Source organism: Aspergillus bombycis (assembly GCF_001792695.1).
Source record: "Aspergillus bombycis strain NRRL26010 chromosome Unknown contig00197, whole genome shotgun sequence".
In the NCBI taxonomy this organism is placed as follows: domain Eukaryota; kingdom Fungi; phylum Ascomycota; class Eurotiomycetes; order Eurotiales; family Aspergillaceae; genus Aspergillus; species Aspergillus bombycis.
Window position 1 is genome coordinate 1 of NW_019170199.1, and position 25,012 is coordinate 25,012.

At 42.6% G+C, this 25,012-nt stretch overlaps 4 protein-coding genes across 4 annotated transcripts; 3 read left to right on the top strand and 1 right to left on the bottom strand.

The window, feature by feature from the left end:
- Positions 1-7,853: 7,853 nt before the first annotated feature.
- On the top strand, positions 7,854-8,654 carry ABOM_012088 (uncharacterized protein; the record flags this gene model as incomplete). Its single annotated transcript, XM_022539216.1, has 2 exons — positions 7,854-8,255; positions 8,316-8,654. The coding sequence occupies 2 exons, from the start codon at positions 7,854-7,856 to the stop codon at positions 8,652-8,654; spliced, it is 741 nt and encodes a 246-aa protein (XP_022383244.1).
- A 1,199-nt stretch (positions 8,655-9,853) lies between these two features.
- Positions 9,854-13,762, bottom strand: ABOM_012089 (uncharacterized protein; the record flags this gene model as incomplete). The annotated part of the gene is made up of 7 exons (XM_022539217.1): positions 9,854-10,213; positions 10,274-10,366; positions 10,443-10,693; positions 10,747-10,990; positions 11,060-13,423; positions 13,485-13,511; positions 13,565-13,762. 7 exons carry the CDS (start codon positions 13,760-13,762, stop codon positions 9,854-9,856), a joined length of 3,537 nt encoding a protein of 1,178 aa, XP_022383245.1.
- A 2,735-nt stretch (positions 13,763-16,497) lies between these two features.
- Positions 16,498-21,447, top strand: ABOM_012090 (uncharacterized protein; the record flags this gene model as incomplete). Its single annotated transcript, XM_022539218.1, has 12 exons — positions 16,498-17,298; positions 17,355-17,388; positions 17,445-17,468; positions 17,527-17,678; positions 17,746-17,837; positions 17,917-18,085; positions 18,147-18,214; positions 18,274-18,421; positions 18,482-19,253; positions 19,306-19,791; positions 19,875-20,462; positions 20,525-21,447. 12 exons carry the CDS (start codon positions 16,498-16,500, stop codon positions 21,445-21,447), a joined length of 4,257 nt encoding a protein of 1,418 aa, XP_022383243.1.
- Positions 21,448-23,776: 2,329 nt separating this feature from the next.
- Positions 23,777-24,685, top strand: ABOM_012091 (uncharacterized protein; the record flags this gene model as incomplete). Its single annotated transcript, XM_022539219.1, has 1 exon — positions 23,777-24,685. The coding sequence occupies one exon, from the start codon at positions 23,777-23,779 to the stop codon at positions 24,683-24,685; it is 909 nt and encodes a 302-aa protein (XP_022383242.1).
- Between the last annotated feature and the right edge of the window lie 327 nt (positions 24,686-25,012).

Below are 25,012 nucleotides of genomic sequence, written 5' to 3' on the forward strand. Positions count from 1 at the left end.
TTTAATATAATTCTATAATAGAATAAGAAACTATTAATTATAACTGATAATTAATCTATATATAAAATAAATTAAAAAAAATATAATAAATATAGTAAAATTATTCTATATTAATTATTAATTAATCTATAGTTATTAATCTAACTGCTATAATCTAATCTACTCTAGTCTATAGTTAACCGCGGTTAAAAGATTGATTAATCTTAATCTAATTTAACCGGGGATCGGTTAAGGAATTTTATATCTTAATCTAACTGACCCCGGTTAGGTTAGGTTATGGCTAGGTTACAACGGTTAGGTTATGCCACTCTAAAATAAAGAATAGGTCTAAAAAAAAGATAAGCTTGCTAAGTCTACTTAATATAAACTATAACTAAGAGCCGCCTATTTATAGACAGTTAGTTAATAATACAGCGATATTCTAGGATATAATATTTATAAAACTTACAGAATCTCTAGTAAACTGTTAGTAATTATATTGTGTTCTTATATATATTATCTAAGGGTCAGACGCGCGCGAAATAATATCTGGTAAAAAAATTCTAAGAACCACGTAACAGAACGCGGTATAGTAATATAATAACTGGCTGCAGAGATGGTGATAATTAACTTAATATTTTGCAAGATAATTGATATCTTCAACTTGGTAGCCGGTTGATTAGAAAAAGAGATTATTTTAAATTAATAATAGATCTAGGCCAGGAACAGGAAGGCAGTATATAAAATAAAGTATAATATAGTCAGATAAAACACAATCAATATACAATACAATATATAAAGAATCTAACATATTGACAGTCGGTAGAAAGAGAGCAAAATTATTATAGAAACCAACCGCGGAACAAGGAAAGAATAAACGAATATATACACAATAATAACTTAATCTTTGTAAAGGAAAGCAACACAATACAATAATACAAAAATAAAATTGAAATTGAAAAGTCTTTTAAGGTTTATATAGATATCCAAGAGTTGAGCTAGGATAAAATTTATGTGTAGAGAAAAGACAATGGTTTCCAGATAGAGCGGCGGGAACGACAGGCTTTATATATTTCTATCCCCTTCTCTCATATAACTATTCTTTCCACTGCCTAGCCATTGGCACGCTGCTGAATGAATTTGAAATACCAGTACTACACGAGATAAATAGAATAATGAATGTTAAGGGGTATTGATGGCCGTTGATAGTTATTAAAAGGTATTGATATCTTCTTCCTAGGGCTACAGCTTCATTGATCAAAGAAGGGATATTAAACCCAATACGGCAATGTTATTAGACACGCTAACTTGAAATAGAGACTATGAAAGTCTAGATAGATACCAAACCCACAGCGAAGGGGGACATAGAATAAGTCTCCGGGTAATTATTCTCAGCGCTTTTCAGCGCTCCTCAGCGACTGCCACTATTTCCTGTCTATTATAATTCACAAAGACAGGTCCCCTTCAGAGTAGTAAATACGCTAACGTGAAACGGAGACATAAAGGGATCGGTGGATCCCTTAACCATCATTGCCCCACGCTAATCGTGATTCGTTAAGGTCTCCTTTGGGCTAGACTTAGATCTTTATCGCCTTTCAAGACAGTACCCATACCCATTCAATTCCTTTGACTCCAAGAATTGTCTTACAACGGTGCAGACACTCACCGAAGCCATCAATCGTCATGCAGAGTTGGTATGACAGACCTTCATCAAGGACCTTCAACAAGCTTCCCACTAACGTAACCGGCAACCGAGCGTTCCACCTCATCACAATTTCCGTGCCTCCTAGAAATGAAGCTACTCAAAACACCGAAAAATCTGCATTTCTATAGAGAATTAAAATAGTCTGACGATTAGAACATTGAGGAATTTTATGACCTAAAATACCGCAACCAGAGCACTTTGGTGGAGCGCGTACACACTGGTTTTCTACTACAGGGCCTATATCTACTATCCCAGTAGATATAGCTATATTAATAGAATTCCTACCTTATATAAACTCCTGAGCTTCCTGAACTGAAATATCTAATTCTATAGACAGCTGTCTAGTAGAGCGCTTTTTCTTTTTAAATATTCTTTTATACGCGGCGCGTAGTTCCCTGACTTCCTGCTTTATAATAGTAGCTTTATTTAAAGCTTGTTTATAATCTTTAAAAAGCTGCTATATTACAATCTTAATAAATCAATCAGGGTTTTTTATACAAGCTCTAAACAGCTTTTTCAGTATAGTTTTCTACTTTTGTAATTACTTTAGATTATAAGATATTTTAGATACTGAATTAGTAGATCTACTACTAGATCTACTATCTAGAGATATTACTTCCAGCTAAATATTTAGCTAAGATAATATATACTCAGGATTAAAAGAAATAAGATCAGTAGCTAAGAAACTACTGCAGATATTATTAATAGTATATATCTAAATTCTCGCCTGAGAAAAGACTTTAAGAAAATCAAATTTATCGATATAGTTGAAGTCTAATTTTATCTTATTCTCAACCAGCTATCTATACACGTGTTTTAGGGGGCCAAAGCAGCCTATATCAAACAGCTAAAGTAGATAAGATAAATACACAGATATACAGAGTAATATAATATTATTTTAACTGCATATATCGTCGAACTGAGATATTAAATAACTACCGTGACTATCAAATATTAAAAAACAATATCGACCAACTGTACAGCTAGCAGTAAAAGATATAAATAGCCACTGCAGCCAACATAGATCTATTTTATCAATAGTCCAGCTATTTACACTCGTTTCTATACGCTAGTCTGGTAGTAGATCTATCTTATACCAGCCCTTAATATAGATTTTGTCTTTAAAAATAAAATAAGATAGAAGGGGCCCCCTAGAGCCGATATACTTAATAGAAGTAACCTATTCCCGGTTCCCTGGCTGCAGAAAAAAAAGTCTACCAGTTAACTCAGCTCGGGTAACTACTTTAGTAGTAGATATTAAATCCATTGCAAAGCCAGTTTTATCAAAATTATAGATATTGTCCGGTTGAATCCTATACTGCATTATAGTGATTTGTACGCGCTCAAACCACTCACATAGAAGCTTAGGATCCTCGCATTTAGCGCGCTGGTAGTTGTAGCGGCGAGAGAAGCGGGATTTCAGCTCATCTCTGCGCTGAACTAGATTATGTGCCCATTTCTGACCTACAGTAGTAGGTATAGGATCACCACGCTTAGCAAGTAGAATATTGGCCATTTCTCGTACGTGTGTATGCCGAGGAGCTGCTCCACGTTGATCTAGCGATAGAATCCATCGTACTAAGGAATCCTCCTGATTTTAAGTCAATTTATGACTATTTGCGCGCTTTTCCTTATTAAAATGCCGGCCATTCATTCGATCAGTTAAGGTAGATCGGGGCACATTATACACGCGTGCAGCTTCTCGAATACTGCAGATTTTTTGATTATTTAAAGCTTCGATAGCTAATAAGAGCCGGCCCTCTTGTTCCACTTGAGATTTTGATAATTTAGGCATTTTTAGTGGTATGGTAGATGATTGAATAGCTTCAAAATATATGACGCGTAGAATTCTGGTGTGGTGGCCGAGCGGCTTACCGGTTACGTTAGATCAATGTAGATTAGGTAAGCGGTACTGAATTAGGACGGCATATCTCAGTGTGACTTTACGTATTTTAGCACTATCAATACTAGGGTCGTACGCTCAAGATTTATTGGCGAAGCTCACGATATATGGCGGTAGCATTGCGGGTGATGAGGTCAAGAAAGGTACGGGGTAAATAGCACGCGAAGGAAGCAAGCGTGTAAGGAATTAGAGCCTTCCTAGGAGGAACCTAGCCATGTTCAGGATTAAAGTCTATTGCAGGAGGTGTAGCCATATCTCTGGGATAGACAATGGTGCTCTTGAGAGTACCGTGGACCTTGCTAGGAGCGTCAGTGCTCCTCCCTTTCAGTGTGACCGTTCCTTCCAATACCCAGTCTTTGACATGCTGCTGAATGATATGTCAAACACTGGTGCTACGCGAGATAAATATAGAAATCACTGTTAGGGGGCGTTGATGGCCGTTGATGGGCATTGATGTCTTCTTCCTAGGGCTGCGGCTTCTTTGATAAAGAAGGGGCAGTAAACCCAACACGGCAATGCCATTAGACACGCTAACTTGAAATGGAGACTATGAGGGTCTAGGTGGATACCAAACCCACAGCGAAGGGGGACATAGGGTAAGCCTCCGGGTGATTCTCAGCGCTCCTCAGCGCTCCTCAGTGACTGTTACTATTCCCCACCCGTCATGACCCACAGAGTAAGGCCCCCTCCAAGGTAGGAAACAGGCTAACGCGAAACGGAGACATGAAGGGGTCAGTAGATCACACAACCAGTATGTCCCCACCCCAATCACAATTCGTTGAGGTCTGCTTTGGACTGGACCCAGATCCCCCTTTCTTTTCAAGACAGCGACCCTGTTCTTTTTATTTCTTTTGGCTTCAATGATTATCTTACTTATGGCTGTGGCGACACTCGCTGAAACAATTACTCACGCAGAGTGGGTATAATAAAGAACCTCGTCAAGACTTCCCAAATCAAGGTAGATTAGGAGAGTGGCCCTAAATCAGGACAACTTAGTAAGCCGGGTCCAAGTGTATAACGTAATCGGTAAACAAGCTGCGCACGCAACCGAGCTGCACACCACCCGCAATATAAAAAATTAAAACAATTAAAACACCATAAATTCAGACTTCTATATAAAGATAAGTAGTTCTATCGATTCGGACAGTTTGTAATTTTATAGCCCTGTATATTACAGCCAGAATATCTAGAGAATACACATCTAGACCCCGATTCAGTAGGCTGAGTTCTGTCTCCCTGAATAGCTTTATCTGCCTGAGCTCTACGCTCTATATAGATTCGGGTGTCAGATACTGATATACCCCCTTCAAAAGCAATCTACTTAATAGAGCACTTTCGCTTTTTAGACTGTCTTTTATATAAAGTCTTATACTGCTCAAGCTGATACTTAAATAGTATTATACTATTTATAGCTTACTCAGTATCTTTAATTATCTAATTTATACAGACTTTAGTAGATAAATCGGGACTACAAGACCGATTTTTAAGCAGTCTTTTAAATATAGATTCTGACTTTTTTAACTGCTTGACTGTATAAGATATTTTAAATACTGAGCTGCCTCGGCTGCTTAGTCTACTACCCAGAGATATAGAAATATTAAGCTGAACTACCAGCTGAGATAGAATATATTCAGAATTTAGAGAAACTAGACCGGTAGCTCTAAAAGTACTATAAATATTACTTCTAGTAAATATCTATATACAAGCTTCAGAATAGATATCTAAAAAATCAAGTTTATCAATATAATAAAATCTACAGTATATTTTAGATTTAACAAGACCGCTGTATATATATTTTAAAGATAAAAAGACAGCAATATTAAGCGGCTAAAATCTGTAAAAAGCGTGAAAAGATATATATATTAATATAATATCGTTTTCTGAGTATATCTGATCAAATTAAGATATCAGATAGCTATCGTGGCTGTCTAAAATAAATAATCAATATTATCCGATAGATCGGCCTACAGTAGCCGGTATAAAATAACTCTACAGCTAATATAGATCTATTTTATTACTAGTCCAGCTATTAGAACTAATCTCAATCCTTCAATTAGATAGAATCTTTCGATTCTTATACTAGACCTCTATATATATCTTATCTTTAAATATAATACAGAAAAAAAAATCTATCTATTAGAACTAATATATTCTATAGAAATAACCTATTCTCGGTTACCTGGCTGTAATAAAAACAGCTTATCTAATATATTAGATCTAGTAATTACTTTAGCAGTAGCTATTAGATCTATTACAAATCTAGTTTTATCGAAATTATAGATATTAGATAAAACTATACTATATTTCTGAATAGCCTCATTTATCTACTGAAACCAGATATTTAAAATCTTCAGATCTTCTGCTTTGACACATTAATAGTTATAGCAGTATATAAAGCAGATCTTAAGCTTAGATATACACTTAATAAAGTTATATATCTATTTATCCCCTACAGTAGTAGAGGAAGAAATAGTATCCTATTTTAAAAATAGGATACTGGCCATTTCGTATATATATACTGGCCGAGAAGATACTCTATATTTATCTAGTAATATAATCCACTACTTAAGCGATTCCTCTTCACTAATAGTCAATTTATAACCGTTGGCGCGTATATCACCCCTAAAAGAGACCCCTTTTAGGCGACTGCGTAGGATAGACTCGGATAGATTAAATATCTCAGCTGCCTTCCTAAGGCTACTAAATTCATTTTTTTTTTAGAGCCGATATAGCTAGTAGAATTCGGCCTTCTTGTTCAACATATAATTTTAATAATTTAGATATTTTTGGTGGTATGGCTGATATTTAGATCGTCTAAGAAATTCAGACACGTCGAAAACGCGGATGGTACACAGCTCGGTTGCGTACGCAGCTCGTTTACCGATTACATTAGCGTATTCGGAAAGCGAGCGTTCCACCCCTCCCGAATTCCACGCGTCCTAAATAATCCAACGATTAGGACACTGAGTAATTTTATGCCCTATAATATTAGAGCCAGAGCACCTTGGCGGAGGGCGTACGCACTGGCTTTCTACCGGAGCGTCTATATCTACTGAGACAGTAGCTATAGGCTCTATAGTAGAAATCCTGCCTTTTATAAGCTTCTGAGCTTCCTCAACTAGAAGCACCTGCTTCTATAGGAATCTTTCCAGTAAAACACTTTTTCTTTTAAAGCATTCTTTCACGCACAGCGCGTAGTTCCCAACTTCCTACCTTTCAATAGTAGTCTCATTCAAAGCTCGTTCACAGCCTTTGACAGACAGCTTTATTATAGTCTTTGTAGATGAGTCAGGGCTCTTTCTACAAGCTCTAAGCAGCTCCTTCAGCGTAGCATCCTATTTTTATAGTTACTTTAAAATATAATATATTTTATACACTGAATTAGTAGATCTACTACTTCATTTACGCTGAAGCTGAAAGTGATTCTGATTAATTTATATAAGCTACCAAGGTACTCCTAGCACCGGATTCTTGGTTATCTGACGAATTATTTTCGCGAAACCACTGAAGCGCTGCAGACAAAAATAGAATAATCTAACAAAATAGAGACTAGCTCCTTTACTATAGTATAGCCCTCGCAATTGTTTCCTAAGTCACCTTGAGTCAAACAACCGGAGATAATAGTAAACACTCCCCGAGCTGGGATAAAATATCCTCAATTGTCTGATGAATTAGAAGAGGATAGAAATATATCTAGAGTATAAATTAGATAGTATATAAATATACTATTACAGTATATACTAAGCTCGGGAGTGTCTTTAATCATATCTCCTGTGATAATAAATCAAAAATATACGCCTGACCGGTTTTCCGGATCCTAATTACAACAACCATATCGGATTCGCACTCCAGACTGAATTCTGCGGCTTTCTTAAAAAAGCTACTCTTACGTCGCTGAAGTTGTTGTAATTTTGCTCGACTGCTCTCTGAGTACCGTTTTTTGATCCAGAAAGATTTCTTAACATTCTTTAACATTTCGGGCTTCGCAAACGTGGTACCGTATAGTATGCTTTTCTCGGGCCCCAGAAATCGTGCGATCGAGGGTACTTAAGTATTCTTGCCTTGGGATATGGCCATACTAATTGACTGGAACTTACATAAGAAGCTCTCGTTTGTCTGCTGATGGCGCCTTCCTTCAGAGCACTTCAGCGCGGGATGTCCTCATTTATTCATGTAGCTTTATGTACTATAAAGACTGTCTGCTTGTATACCCTCCTTCCCTTATCCATGCTTCCTTGTTCCTTTAACTGTCTTTTATTTCGAAGAATGGACCCATTAGCCATTTATGCTATTACCGCTGGCGGTATTTTTGCTATACTTTTCTTAGTGCGCGCCCTCTCTCTTTTTGCCAGCTGTGGACATTTGTTTTCTCTCGTTGTGTCTCAACATCTGACGCTACCTTTCGTCATTCGTAGGCATCGGTTCTTGGGTCCATGGACCAGAGCTGGTGTACTTCTCCATTTATCATATGCTGCAATTAATGTTTTCCTTGTCTCATTCAGAATCACGTCGTTGACTGGCGCTGGTCGCCGGGCTGGAGAGCTGGCTCTGGTGAACTTGGTTTTCCCTTTATCAACTATCCACCTAGCCTACCTGGCGGACCTCCTTGGTATCAAATGGCAACCAGCTGCAAAACCCCACAAAGCCACCAAGTGGCTGATGGATCTGGTTGGTGGCACAGAACAAGGTCCATAAGGCGGTTGCCATCCCCTGACTGATACCTCCCAGGTAAACATGGCTAGTATCCCCCCCGAGAATTCCTATTTCGTGGTTCAGGATGCCCAGGATATGCGTGACCGACTCCCTCAAACCGGCAATCTGCAGATCCTGTCGTTCATGGATGTCGTCCAAGGAGTATGCGTCAAACCAGGCACACATTTCTTCCTGGAACCTGTCACTCCAACGATCGCGAGAGGTGGGAAATACCCAACGCCAGTTCGGGAGGCAAGAGGCCAAATTGTGGCCCTTGGAGGTCATAGAGATAAAGAGCTCTTCGGCGAACTCAGGTCCATTACTCCCGCGGCCATGAAGCAAGATGGCTGTGTGCGTGTGCGAACCTTGCGGTAAGTAAATATGAGGCTCAGGAAATTCCATTGTTTTGATACGTGAAGCAAGGACCTGTGAACTGTTTCGATTAGTGTTGCCGTTTTTGGTATTTATTTATGGTCACTTGATACATCTGTAATCACCGCCCACCTAAACTGTCTTCCCCCCAACAACAACATAGTTCTACCTTCTATATGCTGCTCATTGTTGAATGCATATTGCGATACTGATATTCATGAGTGGTATTGAAGATCTTTGTCTAGATGATGATCATGCTGGGTAACAACGTAGTATAAGACCGTGTGTACTACACACTACTTGTTATAGCCCCGCCTAGTCTGATTTCTACGTAATCTTTTCGAGTCCATGATCTTCACCTGTCCCCACTATCCTTTCTACTATCTACTGCTGTATACTACTCTTTATTATTCTTCAGAACTCTTTATGACTCTCTACCTCAGACAATAGTAAAAGGAAATTATTACAGCGTCTTAATTATATGATAGAGCAATTGAACCAATACCAAGCAATACCCAGTGACTAAAAGTCCATACTAAGCAGATCACCGGTCCATCTAGAGCGCAACCAAAACCTCGGACAAAATGTCCATATAACAAGCATGCCTGAGAGAACTGAGCCACAAAAATATATCTAGAGATTTTTGAAAATTGCACACTTGTTTTTCGTGTCCTTTATTCTGGCCATGTTGCCCAATAACGTTCGTCAAGCTTGGAGAAGCTTTGGGGGTTCTTTGAAAGGAACAACGTCTGGACGACGAAATTTTAGCCTACTTTGAAGATATCGTCAGGGAAGAAGATTCCAGCTAAAATGCTATATATGAACGACTAAGGGGCCTGTTGTTCCACCCGGGTAAGTTGACTGGTATTCTGTTTTGCTAAATAGCCACTGGTATATGGCCCAATGCCTTTACCGCTATATGCTAAGACCTACCTTACTAGCTGCCTGCAGCTTATTTAGTTGATGTTACTAGAATTATATCCTTAGGCTGGCCATATTATTGGAAGTGAAGAGGACAAAGGATAAATATTTTAGGTTCCATATTCTACTTCGTGAGGTTCAGAATATTGGTGATATAAATATCTACTGTAGAATGTCTCTAGAAATCTGCTGAAGCGCGTACGTAAATGATGTTATTTCCAGACTTATGAGTCCATTGGCCTCATAAGTCCTGTTAGCTCGATGTACGTACTCACACCCACTTAGAATAGATCTTTCAAATTAATTGAGATCTTGTCCAGCTGCTTCTCAATCCCTTTCACAAAGTCCTGGACCTGCTGCACCTCCGCTAGCCAATCTTCGTCACCTGGTTTCTTACCCTCGACCCAGTCATTTTTGAACTTCGCCAGCTGATCTACCACAAACTGGCGGCTCTCTCCGGCCATGCTTTTCATGAGGTCATATAGGAAGAGATCCCAGCATTGAAGGAGCTTTACATCCTTTGAGCTGGCTGCTTTGTATGCATTCTGTATGCGCTCGAGCTCTTGACGAACAAGGATGTTTGTCTGCTTGTATCGTCTCCATACCTTTGGCAAGTTCATGTAGTTGAATACAGAAACAACCTGTGATTTAGGTTAGCTTCTAGTCGTTACATTCACTTTCACATCGGACGTATTACTCACACCGCGCACGATGCTGAGGGCTCCGGCGAGGTCTTTGTCATTTAAAAGGTTCGTCACTCTAGAGTTGACTTCACCGATACCCGAGCGCCAGAGCTAATTTATTGGTCAGTATCAAGCCTGTTCGGCTAGATCATTATTTGATAGAGAAAGGGAGATTCGGGCCACACACTTGTCCTTTTAGTTCGTTGAGGAACTTGTTAAGTAACCGGAAATTTTCCCGAAGCTCATCACTTCCAAGGGACTCCATAATGCGATCAACTGGTGTCTTGAAGTTGTTCCCACCAGGAAGCGTGGGGGGGTCTACCAAGACATCCTGCATGAAGTAATTGAGAAAGAACGCGCAGTCGACGCCGCACATACTATTCTTCACCAAGTAGTCAAAAAACATGGGAATGGACTGTAACTCCACGATATGTTCAGCTTGAGACCATTAGCTTCATGGCATAAAACCATTTGATAGGTGGGTGACGTACTGGTAAAGTTCCTCTTCTCCTTCTTGGTGATTTGGCGTTCGGAAACATCACAATTAGCACATTGTTCTTGATCACTATAAGAAACGCCCTCCCGCATGGGTCTCTCGTTTCCTTTCCAGGCACCACGACTAGGGTACGCGTGTTTCCAGTACTCAATTTTCCATGTCTTACCGGCGGAGTCGGTACAGTACCACGCCACCAATTCCGCTGGACCGCGTTTCTCAAGACTCCGTAGAACATCTCTCTGTTGGCCGAAATAAATATTTGGGCAGTTAGTCACAAAGTTTGCATATGAAGACGAGATTGAACTGACCTGCTCTCCCCATTGGTGGTGTCGTCTCGCAAGTGCCTCATCATCTTCATCATCACATCCTAGAGTCTTGCACAGATCTTCATCGCAGGAAATAAAATTCTTATCCCCAGCTATCATGAGATCGTAGGTATTAGGCTGATCAAGAACCTTCCCGGCGAATACTTTTGGGGCTCCCATGAGCTTGTCCTCGGAACTGAAGTACTCCATTAAGGTTTTGGCAGCGAGGTGTGCGTACTTAACGGCAACGTCGTCCCATATTTTGGCAAGCGTTTCCCAATGATCCTGACTGGAGATGCCACTTGTGAGGATCTGTGCCAGGTGAAATACCAAGATATCTCGGTCACATTTGCTATCTCGGGTGCTGAGAGACTTCGACGAGCTTGATGAGGCACAACCAGGGTCTTTGATCCACGCGTCCACGGCATCTTGGAAGTTTTGGAGGTCATCCGACAGCCGCGTACTTTCCGTATAGTAGTTAGCATTACAGCAGAAGGCCTCGCCACCACGGGCGTAGCAGCCGTTATTGTATGTGTTCATAGCGACTCGTACAGTGTCATCAGGACAGCCAGACCAGCACCGTTGGCCACCTTTTCCTAGACCAATATTGTTATGCCACTGGCACTTGTCCCATTTCGGGGGTTTGCCGTCCTTGTTGTAACACAACTTGCGTTCTGTCTGCTGGTGCTTTGGGTAGACAGTTTCCTTATACACATTGCCTGGCATACAATAGACACCCCCACTTCCTGTTCCCGATTGAACCAGTATATCTGGCATGGTAGTTCCTTTAAATGAGCATACCCCGGTGTCACAATGTGGCGAAGCTGCCCATTCAGAGGTACTGTAAAGGGTCATGCTTGTCAACTCATTGCCATTATCGTCCTCAATTGTGCAGCAGGCAGCCTGGTAGTCAAACTCAGTGCTCTTGCACCCGTTTCGTGTCGATCCAATCTCTACCATCCCACTAGGGCATTGGGATTCGCAATGTCCGTTGTTGAAGCTGTACCAACCACATTTAGGGGCCTTTGTGGGAGGGCAGCACCACGAACGGAAGCCTACACCGTTGCATCCGGTTGTATCAAGCATATATTCATCCTTCTTATTCCTCCATTGGTCCTCACGTGGGATCATCTGCCACCCTGCAGGACAGGCTTCACCACAGTTGCTCCATTTGCACGTGTCGTAGTTCGTAGTATCTGTGATATGGTCTTGGTCCTCCACTTGGCGTTGTGCGATAATTCGGCGGTTAGACACCTGGGCGAGAGCTTTGGTGAAGGTGGCATTTTTCGTATCATGGCTGATTGCCCATACCATGACACCCCCCAAACATTGTTCCCGGGCAAAATCGGCCTTCATCTTAAATGTGTCTTTATCGTCATAAGATACCCATTGGTTGTCCCAGTGAGTTACCTTGACAGCCGCGTCTTTATAAAGCTTCGGTGACAGACTTTTGGTCGTCATGGTCCCCACAATTTCACTGTTAAGCAGGATTCCTGTCTCATAGCTGCAGTCCGCTTTCACACTTCCAGACAGATACAGACAGCCGGGTTCAACGCACGACGGGCTTGCAACAGTGTATGCGCGACCATAGAATGCAAGACCCATCACCACCTGCTCGGCCTTGACATCGTTACGCCAGAGCAAGTCGAGCGAGTTCTTGATTTCAGTCAGGTTAGTATGAGCGTTCAAGTACTCACCAGTCCATTTATTTCCACGGTCCCAGGTTCCGTGCATGTCGTAAGTCATGATGTTGAAGAAACTGACATGTTTACCTAGTTTCTTTAGATCGAAATGCTGAAGGTACCAATATGATGCGGGAAGCGTAATAGACAGTTCATTTCGCCCAGGTGTCTTGTCCAACGTACTCTTCAAGTTGGCTAGAAACTTGGGAAAGTTACCATAGTCCGCTGGTTTTCCATTACGATCATCAGCTTCCGGGTATTCCCAATCCAGGTCCACCCCATCAAAATCATGCGTGGACATAAATGAGACCAATGACTTGAAGAACTTCTTCTGCTTTTCTTCGGATGCCGCAATATCAGAGAAAATAGTGGCTGTAGGTCCGGGGTCATTGAAGGTCCAACCTCCCAAAGCGATCATAACCTTCAGATCAGGATCATATTGCTTTAAGGTCGTTAGACGTTCGTATAGTGGTGCATCTGCTTCATCGGCAGGGAGTACCTCGTAGGTTTCAGGGTCAATGGTAGCGAAAGCAAAGTTGATGTGACTGTAGACTCCCAGTGGGATCTGCTCAGGCCAGAACTGGTTGCAGGCTCGCCGAGTGCTCCAGCCTTCGTAGTATCCCACAACCCGCGAGAGGTAGCCATCTTTGCTGCATGTCTTGTGCGTAACTGTTTTATTTCCGCACTGTGGGACAAAGAGTCAGTCAATTTTCACATCCATCTTTTCAAGCGCAGATACTACTTACAAACTCCTTGGTCACGCCGCAGAATCCCTAGTCGAGTTAGATAGGCATATATAAAGTTGATTATAAACTCGTATTCTTACAAATTTGGAACAGCACACATTAAGTGGGCAGCCGGATTTCTCAGACCATTCTGATCCAAAGCCCGGATCACATTCTGCCTTCGAATCACACCCAGCAACGCAAACATCAGCGCCACAGAAGTCGGGTCCAAGTCCACAGATACCGAACTTATTGCTGAAAGCTGTCAGTTCATGACTCTCATCGATCATTTGTAACATTCCTACCAGCATCCGCTTGGACAGGGATTAGACGCATCACAGCCAAGTTTGAAATCACAGTTTGCAACACAGCCATCACCACAATGTGCTTCGGTGGTCCCGCAGTATCCCTCTTTCGAGCTGACAGATCCGATCAGAACCTCAAGAGAATTGTAAGACAGGATCTGGAACGCTTACCAACAACCAGTGGCACAAGGCTTATCTTTGCTACAGCCCTGTGCAAGTACAAGCGGGAAAAGAAAGAGCAAGAGAAAGGCAAAAGTCAGGCCTGAGACCCGCGAAGAGGGTCTTTGATTCCCTGACATTCTGTGTTCACAGCTTCCTGCCACACATGCACCTGAGCGAGAGCAAGTTATGTGTCACTCATGGAGATGATATCTTATTAATAGAGTAGGTTGTCGATAGCCCAAGGAAAAAGGGGCAATGGTGTTCTCCCTACATATTCTATTTGATAATACCAATTCTAATGATTACATGGCGTGTTATCGTCTTGTCCACACACTTCTCGGAACTCAAGATTTCGGTTGCCACCACGCTTCATCTCCGAAGGATGTAATTACACTTGCATAGGGTAGCAGTATAAGCGGAGGGGAAACATCCACTTTCCGTGTACCCCAAATGAAGCTATTATTCGAACTATCACCGACTTAGGAGGAACCCCGTTTAGCCATACCATGGTGGTATAAGCTGCATCAAACCTTGAAGTAGGGTTGAGGTGTATTTAGAGCAGGAGCCAGTGAAATTCTGTGTCCACTGTTCTAGTGTCTGGTCAGCACTCCTAATAGTCGGTGGAGCGCAAAAGATAGGGGCCAAAGATCTCCCTGCATAGAATGATTGTTTGAAACCGAGAGTGCACGCACCGCCACCGACCGCCGCTTACTGGAATGAGATTAAGAAAGCCCGATACTTTACGAAACTGGACATTGAAGAAGCGTATTACCGGATGACGATACGACGACAAGACAGACCCCTTACAACGTTCAGATGTCACTTAGGAACGTTTCAGTACACTGTATTACCGTTTGGAATTGGAACAGCACCAGCAGAGTGGCAGATATTCATCGAAAATGTACTTTGGGAATTTCTGGGTAGGAATGTGACCATACACTTGGACGACATCCTGATTTTTACGGAAACGGAACACGAACACGACAGGATTTGCCGAGGAGTTGAACAGAGATTACGCGAGAACGACCTGAAATTGAAAGAGCGAAAGTGCGTACGAAAGGTCAGAGAGATTACGTATTGTGGGCATCGATATAGTTACGCATAACCAGGCATACGTGTACAAACCGATCACAAGAACTTGTCACACGAGCTAAAGGAAAGTATGACAATAGACGGATCAATCGTTGGATTCTATTCGTTGGACTCGTCTCCGGGGGAGCGCTAATTACAACAGATGAGTTAGTTCGCCTGGTCAAAATTGAGTTACATCGTGCCTCACCAACAAGTTGTATTAGTACTTAGTTAGCCTCAAGGAAGTTCAATCCTGTGGAACTTAGCCCCTTCTCGGCTTATGCCGGATCTTCCGGCAGGATTCCCTTCCGGGTTGCAACCCAACGTTTATGAAAATTTAGCGATCTTCTAAGCGATGGAATCCGACAATTTGGATGCATTATGATTGAACTTTGAATTTACTGAACAACGAAAATAATGTAGAGTAAACGCGGCCGCACCCACGTGATCACTATTAGGGAGCCTAAGGATGCCTTGTAATGTATGTATGAGTTTTAGTACGTACTTACAGCTACTCACCTCCCTGGCTATACGCATGTCTGGTGGAAGGAAAAACAATGGCTCGGGTTTGGCTTGGCGGCTCTTGTGGTAATCTAACGGTTTACGCTTAGGATCTGTTTTCATCTCCTGCGCCAATTGAGGACTTCAGGGGCATGGGGCTAATGAAGCTAATCTGAATTGTCCAAAAAATAATCACACTAACCGGTACCTAGCCCGTAAACAGCACAGGTATGTCTCACTGAGAACCTTGCAACACTATGCCACCGCTAGACCCTAGGCCTAGCTTGACTTTTATGCTCTAAGTGAGCTTAGGAGATTATCGACAAACAGTGGTTCGACTCTTTCCGGCCCTAACGGAACTCTCAACGCAGGCGATGTAACCATAATATCCAATCTAGGTTCGAATCGTGATACTTCGGTGGCTCAAATATGGTGTACCTGAAGACATCTCCGGCCTCGGCCAAAAGATCTCATGCTATGACCCACCAGTGTCGATATGAGCCATAACGTAGCAGCCCAATACAACTAATGAATATTAGCAGTGCCCACCAGTTTTGTCCTTAACCGACGTCTCCATTACTATGGTAGTGGGCTGGACCTCAAGATGATGTAGCCATGCTCGCGGACAACTTCCGAAAAGGGACTGAAAGAAGAAGACGAGACGGTCAAACTTGGAGTAATATCCGCTCGAAATTGTTCTGGATAGCAAAATAAGTCGGAGTGGACTTCTAAAATGCCCCTGAGAACTGCATTAGATTCGGGGTTTCTCGGAATCGACTAACACGCAACCAGCGAATTTGCCGATATCACAGTTTCCTTGACCTTGTTAATGTTATTAAAGGGAACATCAGATACAATAGGTCAGGACGACCTTGGGGACGGACTTTGTTAAGTACCTAGACTCCGACTTAGCCAAAGGACATATACTTCTCATCAATCGATCGTCCCTTTGAGACGAACGTTCTTCTCGAGACACCGAGAAGGCACGTTTCAAAATGAGACGCTTGTTTTCTCTTCTCTTGTTTCTAATTGTGCAAGCAAGTATTGCACTGGCTTTGTCTCATGGGCATCACGTCCATGAGCACCTCCACCGTCATTATCAGCGTGCAGCAAGCTCTGGTGTCCCGTCCCCTGTTTCTTCTGCTTCATTGCCCCATTCCTCCACCTCTATCGGCCACTCGTCGAATCATACATCTTTCGGGACTTCTGATGCTGCGCTTAAAGTCTCTCGCGCTCTTAAAGCTCTGGCAGTGGTGAACAAGTTCCGCTATGAGAATATTAACTACAACAAATATGAATTTACCGATCCTAAAAAGACCACTGGGAAGAGAGTGACGGCCCCTCCTTTGGATTACTCCACGGAGAGTGTCCAGAAGCTATATTCAATGGAGGCCGCTTATGGTGATCTATCAAATAATGGCTCAATGAAAGAGAAGCGAGACAACACCACAAAAGCCGCCCCCAAGAGCCTGGCATATACCATTTCGCCAGAGCTCGCTGAAGCCGCTCGCATCCTTGCAGAATCGGCCCCACCTTCTCCATCAACTGGGAAAGAAAGTGCCCTTGCAGCAGCCATGCAAGCAAAGTATGGGCAGAATGGGAACGATACCAACATGGCTGCTCAGGTGCTACGAGGGCCGAATGGGCTCGTGGAATATGCACCCTTTAACAGCGATGAGACTTTGTTCCCAGTTTCCTCTCAGAGTTTGCACAAAAGAGCCGCGTCGGGATCCCAGTTTTGGATGGCAAACATTGAACAGCGAGGTGTTAGTCCTTTCGCGCCTGACGGATATAAGGTAATCACCTTTACCATACTTTACCTCTATTCCCCAGATATTAAGCTTTATACTAGGTGTGGAGAAATGTCAAGGACTACGGTGCCAAGGGTATGTGCTCTGGGTAACTCCCTACTTAGTAAATAGATATACTGACCTGCTACTAGGTGATGGAATTACTGATGATACTGGTAAGCCGTCATTGTACTTCTTAGTTGACCAGTGAATATACTCACGCTGCATGAACAGTTGCGATCAACAAAGCCATATCAGATGGCGGACGATGTGGTGCAGATTGTGGATCAAGTACAATATACCCAGCGGTGGTTTTCTTTCCTCCAGGTACATACCTTGTCAGCAGTTCGATTATCCAGTATTACAATACTCAGTTCCTTGGTGATGTGAGTTTGATCAAAGCAGTGACACAAGCTCCGGATATGTGCGCCCCTGCTAATATGTCATGAATAGCCAACCGATTACCCAACCATTCTTGCCGCGGCCAGTTTCGTTGGTCTAGGTGTCATCACATCTGATGTCTATGTCGGAGATCAAGAGGAATGGTACGCTTTTCACATGCTTTGCGCATTCGTCTATTATAACTGTCTGTACGCGTATATGCACCTATACTGAGTTTCGCAGGTACATCAATACTAATAACTTTCTTCGAAACGTACGCAATTTCAAGATTGATATCACTCGCACTGATCCCATGGCATACGTATGTGCCATTCATTGGCAAGTTGCCCAGGGAACAACGCTTGAAAATATTGAATTTTATATGGCTCAAGACCAGGAAACTACACAGCAGGTTTGGACCCCCTTAATCCATCATGTGTTTACGTTTTCACTAACCTAGTCTGCTTTCTTAGGGTATCTATATGGAAAATGGTAGTGGTGGCTTTATGAGCAACCTGACATTTGTGGGTGGAAACTTCGGGTGACTGCTCCTACCGTGTCCTCACTCTGGATAAATGTCACTGACAACTTCTATTATAGAGCTTACCTTGGAAACCAGCAGTTCACCTCAAATCACCTGGTTTTTGTCAACTGCAAAACTGCGCTTCAGATACATTGGGACTGGGCTTGGACAATGCAAGATGTTGTAATCGAATCTTGCGGGACCGGAATTGTTGTCACTGGTGGCGTAAGTGCACAAAAGTTAACTCCACCAGAACTGTTTCGTGTGTCTAACCCTAGACCTTAGGCCGGCGGCCCCATGAGCAATGGTCAAGGCGTTGGCTCACTTATTTTGGTTGATGCCCTTATTGCCAATACTCCGACCGGTATCATTACTTCCCTCTATAGCAAAAACTCCACTGCTTTCTTATTACAGAATGTGGGATTCTACAATGTCGAGAAGGCCATCATGGCTGAAAGATTCACGGATCCTATTCTGGCCGGAGGCAACGAGGTCCTTATTGATGCTTGGGGCTTTGGTTTGTACGCTCAGGATTACGACGTCCAATTCGCCCAACAAAGGAACCTCCCGGCAATGCAGCGCAGTGAAAGTCTTACTGGCAGCACAGTATATAATAAAGGTACACCGAATTTCTTCGTCCGTCGTCGGCCGCAATACTTTGACATCGGTCATAGTCAAGTTTTCGATGTCAAGGCCTATGGCGCTAGGGGTGATGGCAAGACAGATGACACTGCAGTCCTCAATAGCATCCTATCAACGGCTGCGAACATGTCATCTATCGTTTATTTCCCCTATGGTATCTATGTGGTAAAAGACACACTGAATATTCCTAAAGGGTCTCGCATTGTTGGGCAAGCCTGGTCTCAAATCATGGCAACAGGAAGTAAATTCCAGGATGCCGAGAATCCTCACGTTGCTGTGAAAGTGGGCGAAGAGGGGGATGTTGGCATTGTTGAAATTCAGGACATGATGTTCACAGTTTCGGGTCCAACGGCTGGAGCTGTCTTGATGGAATGGAATGTTCATGAATCCACGCAGGGCTCTGCAGGTTTATGGGGTGGGTCGCTTTCACTATCCTTAAGGACGCATGACCTGACTGACAACATTAGACTCTCATTTTCGTGTTGGAGGAGCCAAGGGTTCCAACCTTCAGGCCGCTGATTGTCCGAAACAGCCGGCTAATATCAACAAGAATTGCATAGCTGCTTCCTTACTTCTGCGTATCACCAAGTCTGCCTCCGCTTACATGGAGAATGTTTGGGCATGGACAGCCGATCATGATTTGGACATAACATCACAAGACCAGGTAGATATTTACTCTGCTCGTGGTATTCTGATTGAAAGCCAAGGGCCTACATGGATGTATGGCACTTCCTGTGAGCACAATGTGCTATACCAGTATCAGCTTTCTGGTGCTCAGAATTTAGTGATGGGAATGATTCAAACCGAATCTCCTTATTTTCAGCCCACACCGCTGCGCCAGAGCCATTCAAGCCAGGAACGTTCCCTAACGATCCGGACTTTTCCAGCTGCGATGATAATAAAGTCGGGTGCGCTGTATCTTGGGCAGTTAGAGTCATCGACTCTAGTACTGTGTATATGTTGGGTTCTGGTAACGCACCCCCCCTCCCAAAACTCTCATTATAATTCTTATTTCTCCGTCTAATATCACATGCAGGCCTGTACAGTTGGTTCTCGTCTTATTCCCAAAAGTGTCTCGATACAGAAGATTGTCAGGATAGCGCTTTCTACGTTGAACAAACCAATGACCTATGGGTTTTCAATCTTGTCACGAAAGCTATTGTGAAGTCTATTACACCCCTGGGTCATCTTCCTTTATGGTCCAGAGACGTTCGCAATGGCTATACTGCTTCGTTGCTTGCTTGGCTGTTTACAAAGCAGGAGATGATCGGAAAACGCAAGTTTGATGGATTTTACTTATATGACTCCACGTGGGATGAAGATCTTCTGTCAAGTGTCTCATCGGTTTGCAAAACGGCAATGACTCGGTTGATTGAGTGTCATGAGCAGACGTACATGCTCAGTGAGTTGCAGTGGAGAGCAGGCTTACAAAACGACACCTTAACGGACTTAGTGTGTGAGAAGACCTGTGGTGAATCGATAGAAGCATGGTTCGAAAGTGTCACGCTAAATTGCGCCGACTACCATCAAGACGATGTCGTCTTGACGAAGCCCGGAGGTATTCTTTGGGCAGGATGGAACGAAACATGCGTGAAGGATCCTGACACTGGCAAATATTGCGGCGGTAAGTTGCCTCCGAGCCAAGAATAGTGGTTCGAGGCTGGTGCTGACAGGGTTTCTTTACAGACGTTATCAATGATTTTACTGTTGTCAACACCATCGACGATATGCCTACGGATGAGCTCTGCTCATACTGCTACGTTAAACGTTATGAGATGATGCAGTCAACATCATACTCTATCTACGACGAAACATATCAATCAGACCTTATATTTATGAACTCCAAATGTGATCTTTCCGCACCTACCGATATCCCTCCACCCATCGAGGAACCGGCGAACCCGTATGCCAATAATCTTACTTTCTGTGCCTCGGACACAATTTACACCACTGTTTCCGGGGATACGTGCGATACCATCGCTCTGAAACACAGCGTCTCATCTGCCGCTCTATTTATCGGCAATCCTAATCTGTTCAATTGCAAAGATATCCCTGCCGGTATAGAACTTTGCCTCCCTTTCACTTGCGAGCCTACGTACACACTCAAGGACGGCGATACGTGTGTTTCCATTGAAAAGTCCCTTGGGTTAGATTATGCGGCGGGCTACAATGTTCGCAAATATAACCCGTGGCTCACACGCGATTGTTCTAATCTCCAGGAGGCGAGTAACGAAGTCTACGGGAAAGTTCTCTGCGGGGCACCCCAGGGTGGTACATCAACTGGCACCGCACCCCCTGTAGGTGTGACTTCTTTGCCGCAGACGGGAGATGATACCGAGTCTCCGCCTCCAACCAACGCAACTGTTCCGGAAGGGACAACCTTGAGATGTGCAAGATGGCACGTTGTGGCAGACCAGGAGGCTAAAGAAACATGCACAAAGATCTGCGTTAAAGAATCTATTGACTGGGAACTGTTTTTGAAGGCCAATCCATCCTTGACAATAGGTGTTTGCGACGAGAAGCTAGTGGTTGGAAATGCTTACTGCGTTGGACCTATCGCGGGGTTTGACAGCAATTATAGCAACAGCGGTGACGATGAGGCATCGTAGTGGATGTTACCTTGGGGAAGCGACCGAAGAGTATATGCTAGAGAGCCTATGCACCTAATCAGTGAAAGTGGTTCTTTTTGGAGTGCTTGACAGCTATAATGGGGCTTGATAAGTATCGACCTACGAACCAAGGGGTCCTGTTTAGTAGTTATTGTATAACAGCATGAGATTGTTAATTATCTTCGCCAAACAAAACATCCAAGGATCAAATGGGAAAAGTCTGTGTAAGACGTAACGTTCTCACCAGCTAAGGCCATGGGTTATTAACAGCCACTAAATTAACGTAATCCACGGGCGAGCGGCCATCCCGGGCGAGCGGCCACGTCAACCAATTTCAACCACGCTTGAAGAATCTATATATTTCAACCACCAACTATGCCACCAAAAGCAGCCAGAAAGCTAAAAGATTCTATTGAACAAGAAGGTAGAATTCTACTAGCAATCTCAGCTATTAAAAAACAAGAAATTCGCACTATAGCTGAAGCAGCACGTATCTATAATATTCCACGTACTACCCTTCGGAGACGCCTGAATAGCCATACTTTTCGAGCCGAAACACGCGCCAATGGCCATAAATTGACTCAAAATAAGGAGAATTCGCTGGTACACTGGATTCTATCGCTAGATCAGCGTGGAGCACCGCCTCGACCTGCTCATGTACGAGAAATGGCCAATATCTTACTTTTAAAACGTGATTTTACTGATACTCCTACTACTGTTAGTAAAAACTGGGTATATACTTTTATTAAACACCGTAAGAAGTTAAAAACTCAATTTTCTCACCGCTATAACTATCAGCGCGCTAAATACAAGGATTCTAAGCTTCTATATAAGTAGTTTGAGCGCGTACAAATCACTATAATACAGTATAATATTCAACCGGACGATATCTACAACTTTAATAAAACTGGCTTTGTAATAGGCTTAATATCTACTGCTAAAGTAGTTACTCGAGCTGAGTTAGCTAATAGATCTTTTCTTCTATAGCCAGAGAACCAGAAATAGATCACTTCTATTGAGTATATTAGCTCTAGAGAACCTCTTCTATCTTATCTTATCTTCAAAGACAAAGTCTATATTAAGGGCTGATACAAGATAGATCTACTATCAGACTGGTGTATAGAAACGAGTACAAATAGCTGGATTATCGATAAAATAGATCTATATTAGCTGCAGCGGCTATTTATACTATTTACTGCTGACTGTACAGTTGGTCGATATTAGCTTTTAATACTCGATAGTCACAGCAGTTATTTAATATCTCAATTTAACAATATATACAGTCAAAATAATATTATATCTCTCTGTATATCTATACACTTATCTTATCTACTTCAGCCACTTAATATAGACTGCTTTAATTCTCTAAAATATATATATAGACAGCTAATTAAGAATAAGATAAGATTAGATTTTAACTATATCAATAAATTTAACTTTCTCGAGATCTTTTCTCAGACAAGAGCTTAAATATATACTACCAGTAATATCTACAGCAGTTTTTCAGCTACTGGTCTTATTTCTTTTAATTCTGAGTATATATTATCTCAGCTAAATATTCAACTAGAAGTAATATCTCCAGATAGTAGATCTAGTAGTAGATCTACTAATTTAGTATCTAAAATATCTTATAATCTAAAGCAACTACAAAAGTAGGAGACTACACTGAAAAAGCTGCTTAGAGCTTATATAAAAATCCTGACTCGTCTACTAAGATAGTAATAAAATAGTTTTTTAAAGACTATAAATAAGCTTTAAATAAAGCTACTATTATAAAGCAGAAAATCAAGAAACTACACACCGCAAATATAAAAATACTTAAAAAGAAAAAGCGCTCTACTAGATAGATTACTATAGAATCAGATATTTTAGTTCAGAAAGCTCAGAAACTTATACAAGACAGAAATTCTACTGTAGAGCCTATAACTACTGCCTCAGTAAATATAGACACTCCGGTAGAAAGCCAGTGTGTACGTGCTCCACCAAGATATTCTAGCTGTAATATACTAGGACATAAAATTACTCAGTGTCCTAATCGTCAGACTATTTAAATTTTCTATAGAAATGCATATTTTTCGGTGTTTTGAATAGCTTCATTTCTAGGAGGTGCGTAGAATTCTGGTGTGGTGGCCGCTCGCCCGGGATGGCCGCTCGCCCGTGGATTACGTTATTTACCACAGCGTGAGCCACGACCACACAATTCACTAAGCCGGGTACTACGTGGTTGCCGTAGGTTACCCCGCCTAGACTTAAGTCCCAAGCATTCTTATGTAAAAGCTTTACATAGACGCGCAGAGTTCAAACCAGCAGACATCGGCCTCCTTGCACCATGTCTGACCAAACCAGACCATCCTCACCTGATTCGTACAACGGATTCTTCTACCACAAATCCTGGTCTGAACCATGGGCTTCATCCGACTTTTCGCCAGACCAAGGGATAGTGAAATTCTATGATCGTCTTGAAAGTCAGCCATGGTGGGGCAAGACTCTTTCAAGGCAGTTCCTCGAGAGATCCGTACACTGGGGCCAAGGTTGGCCGTGGGGATATTTCATCTACCGGACAGCATACGGTTCCGACGAGGACTGGAACCAGGCCCTTGCCAAACTCAATCGCTATATCCACTGCACTATAAGATATGACGATGACCCTGAACCAGCCGAGATCGTCTGGGAGGGCTTTAAAAACGTCATTATTGATGATAAACAATTGCTAGAGGGGGCTTCGCCTGTTAAAGTCCGGCAACTGTTCCAAGACTGGGTAGAACGACATCCAGACTACAATCATCGTAGCACTCCACGGTCAGCCTTTTGCTTAATGATCGATGACCATGCCCTTCAATCTATTCTGGCGAGTCCAGAGCCTTGCCTCGAAAGCAAAAATTGGATCACCAAAAAAACGGGATATGTGATCTTGATTGATCGCTATTTTCCTGATAAGGGATACCGGCACGAGCCTTATAATGTGGGTTGGGTCCGTTTGAAGATTTGTGGGATTTGGCCGTTTTCGCGTTCGTGGGATGTAGTGGAGTTTGACGAACGATATCCGGCTATTGGGAAGCCCGGTTTGATTCCGTATTATGATGGTTATGAGACTTGGGTGGAGGATGTGAATGGGCAGAAGGTGACGGATGTTGATTCTTCAGGTGATGAGGATGAGGATGAGGATGAGGATGACTTGGACAGCGGTTATGGTGTTCATGATATTTATCAGTATCTAAGGGAGGGGGGCCATATTTGAATTGAACTTGTTCAATGTGCTATGCCTGTTCCCTTTGGCAATTGCTGCAGGACAATGCTCCTAATATCTTTGTCCTATCACTGCAACGTCACAATCTAACAATAACTACTGCACATCTTCTCAGCACCTCTACAAATTCTTTTACTAGTATCTCACATTCTATATCGTGAATACATATGATACTGATGCTTAGCAATAGCTGAAGCTTAGATGTTGAATGTAAAGCGAGGACCTGTGAATTTCCTGTTTCGGTTAGTTTTGCCTCTTTCGGGATAGTCTCCCGGTACGCCGTATTGTTATCACCGCCCGCTGGCTCCTCCGAGTATA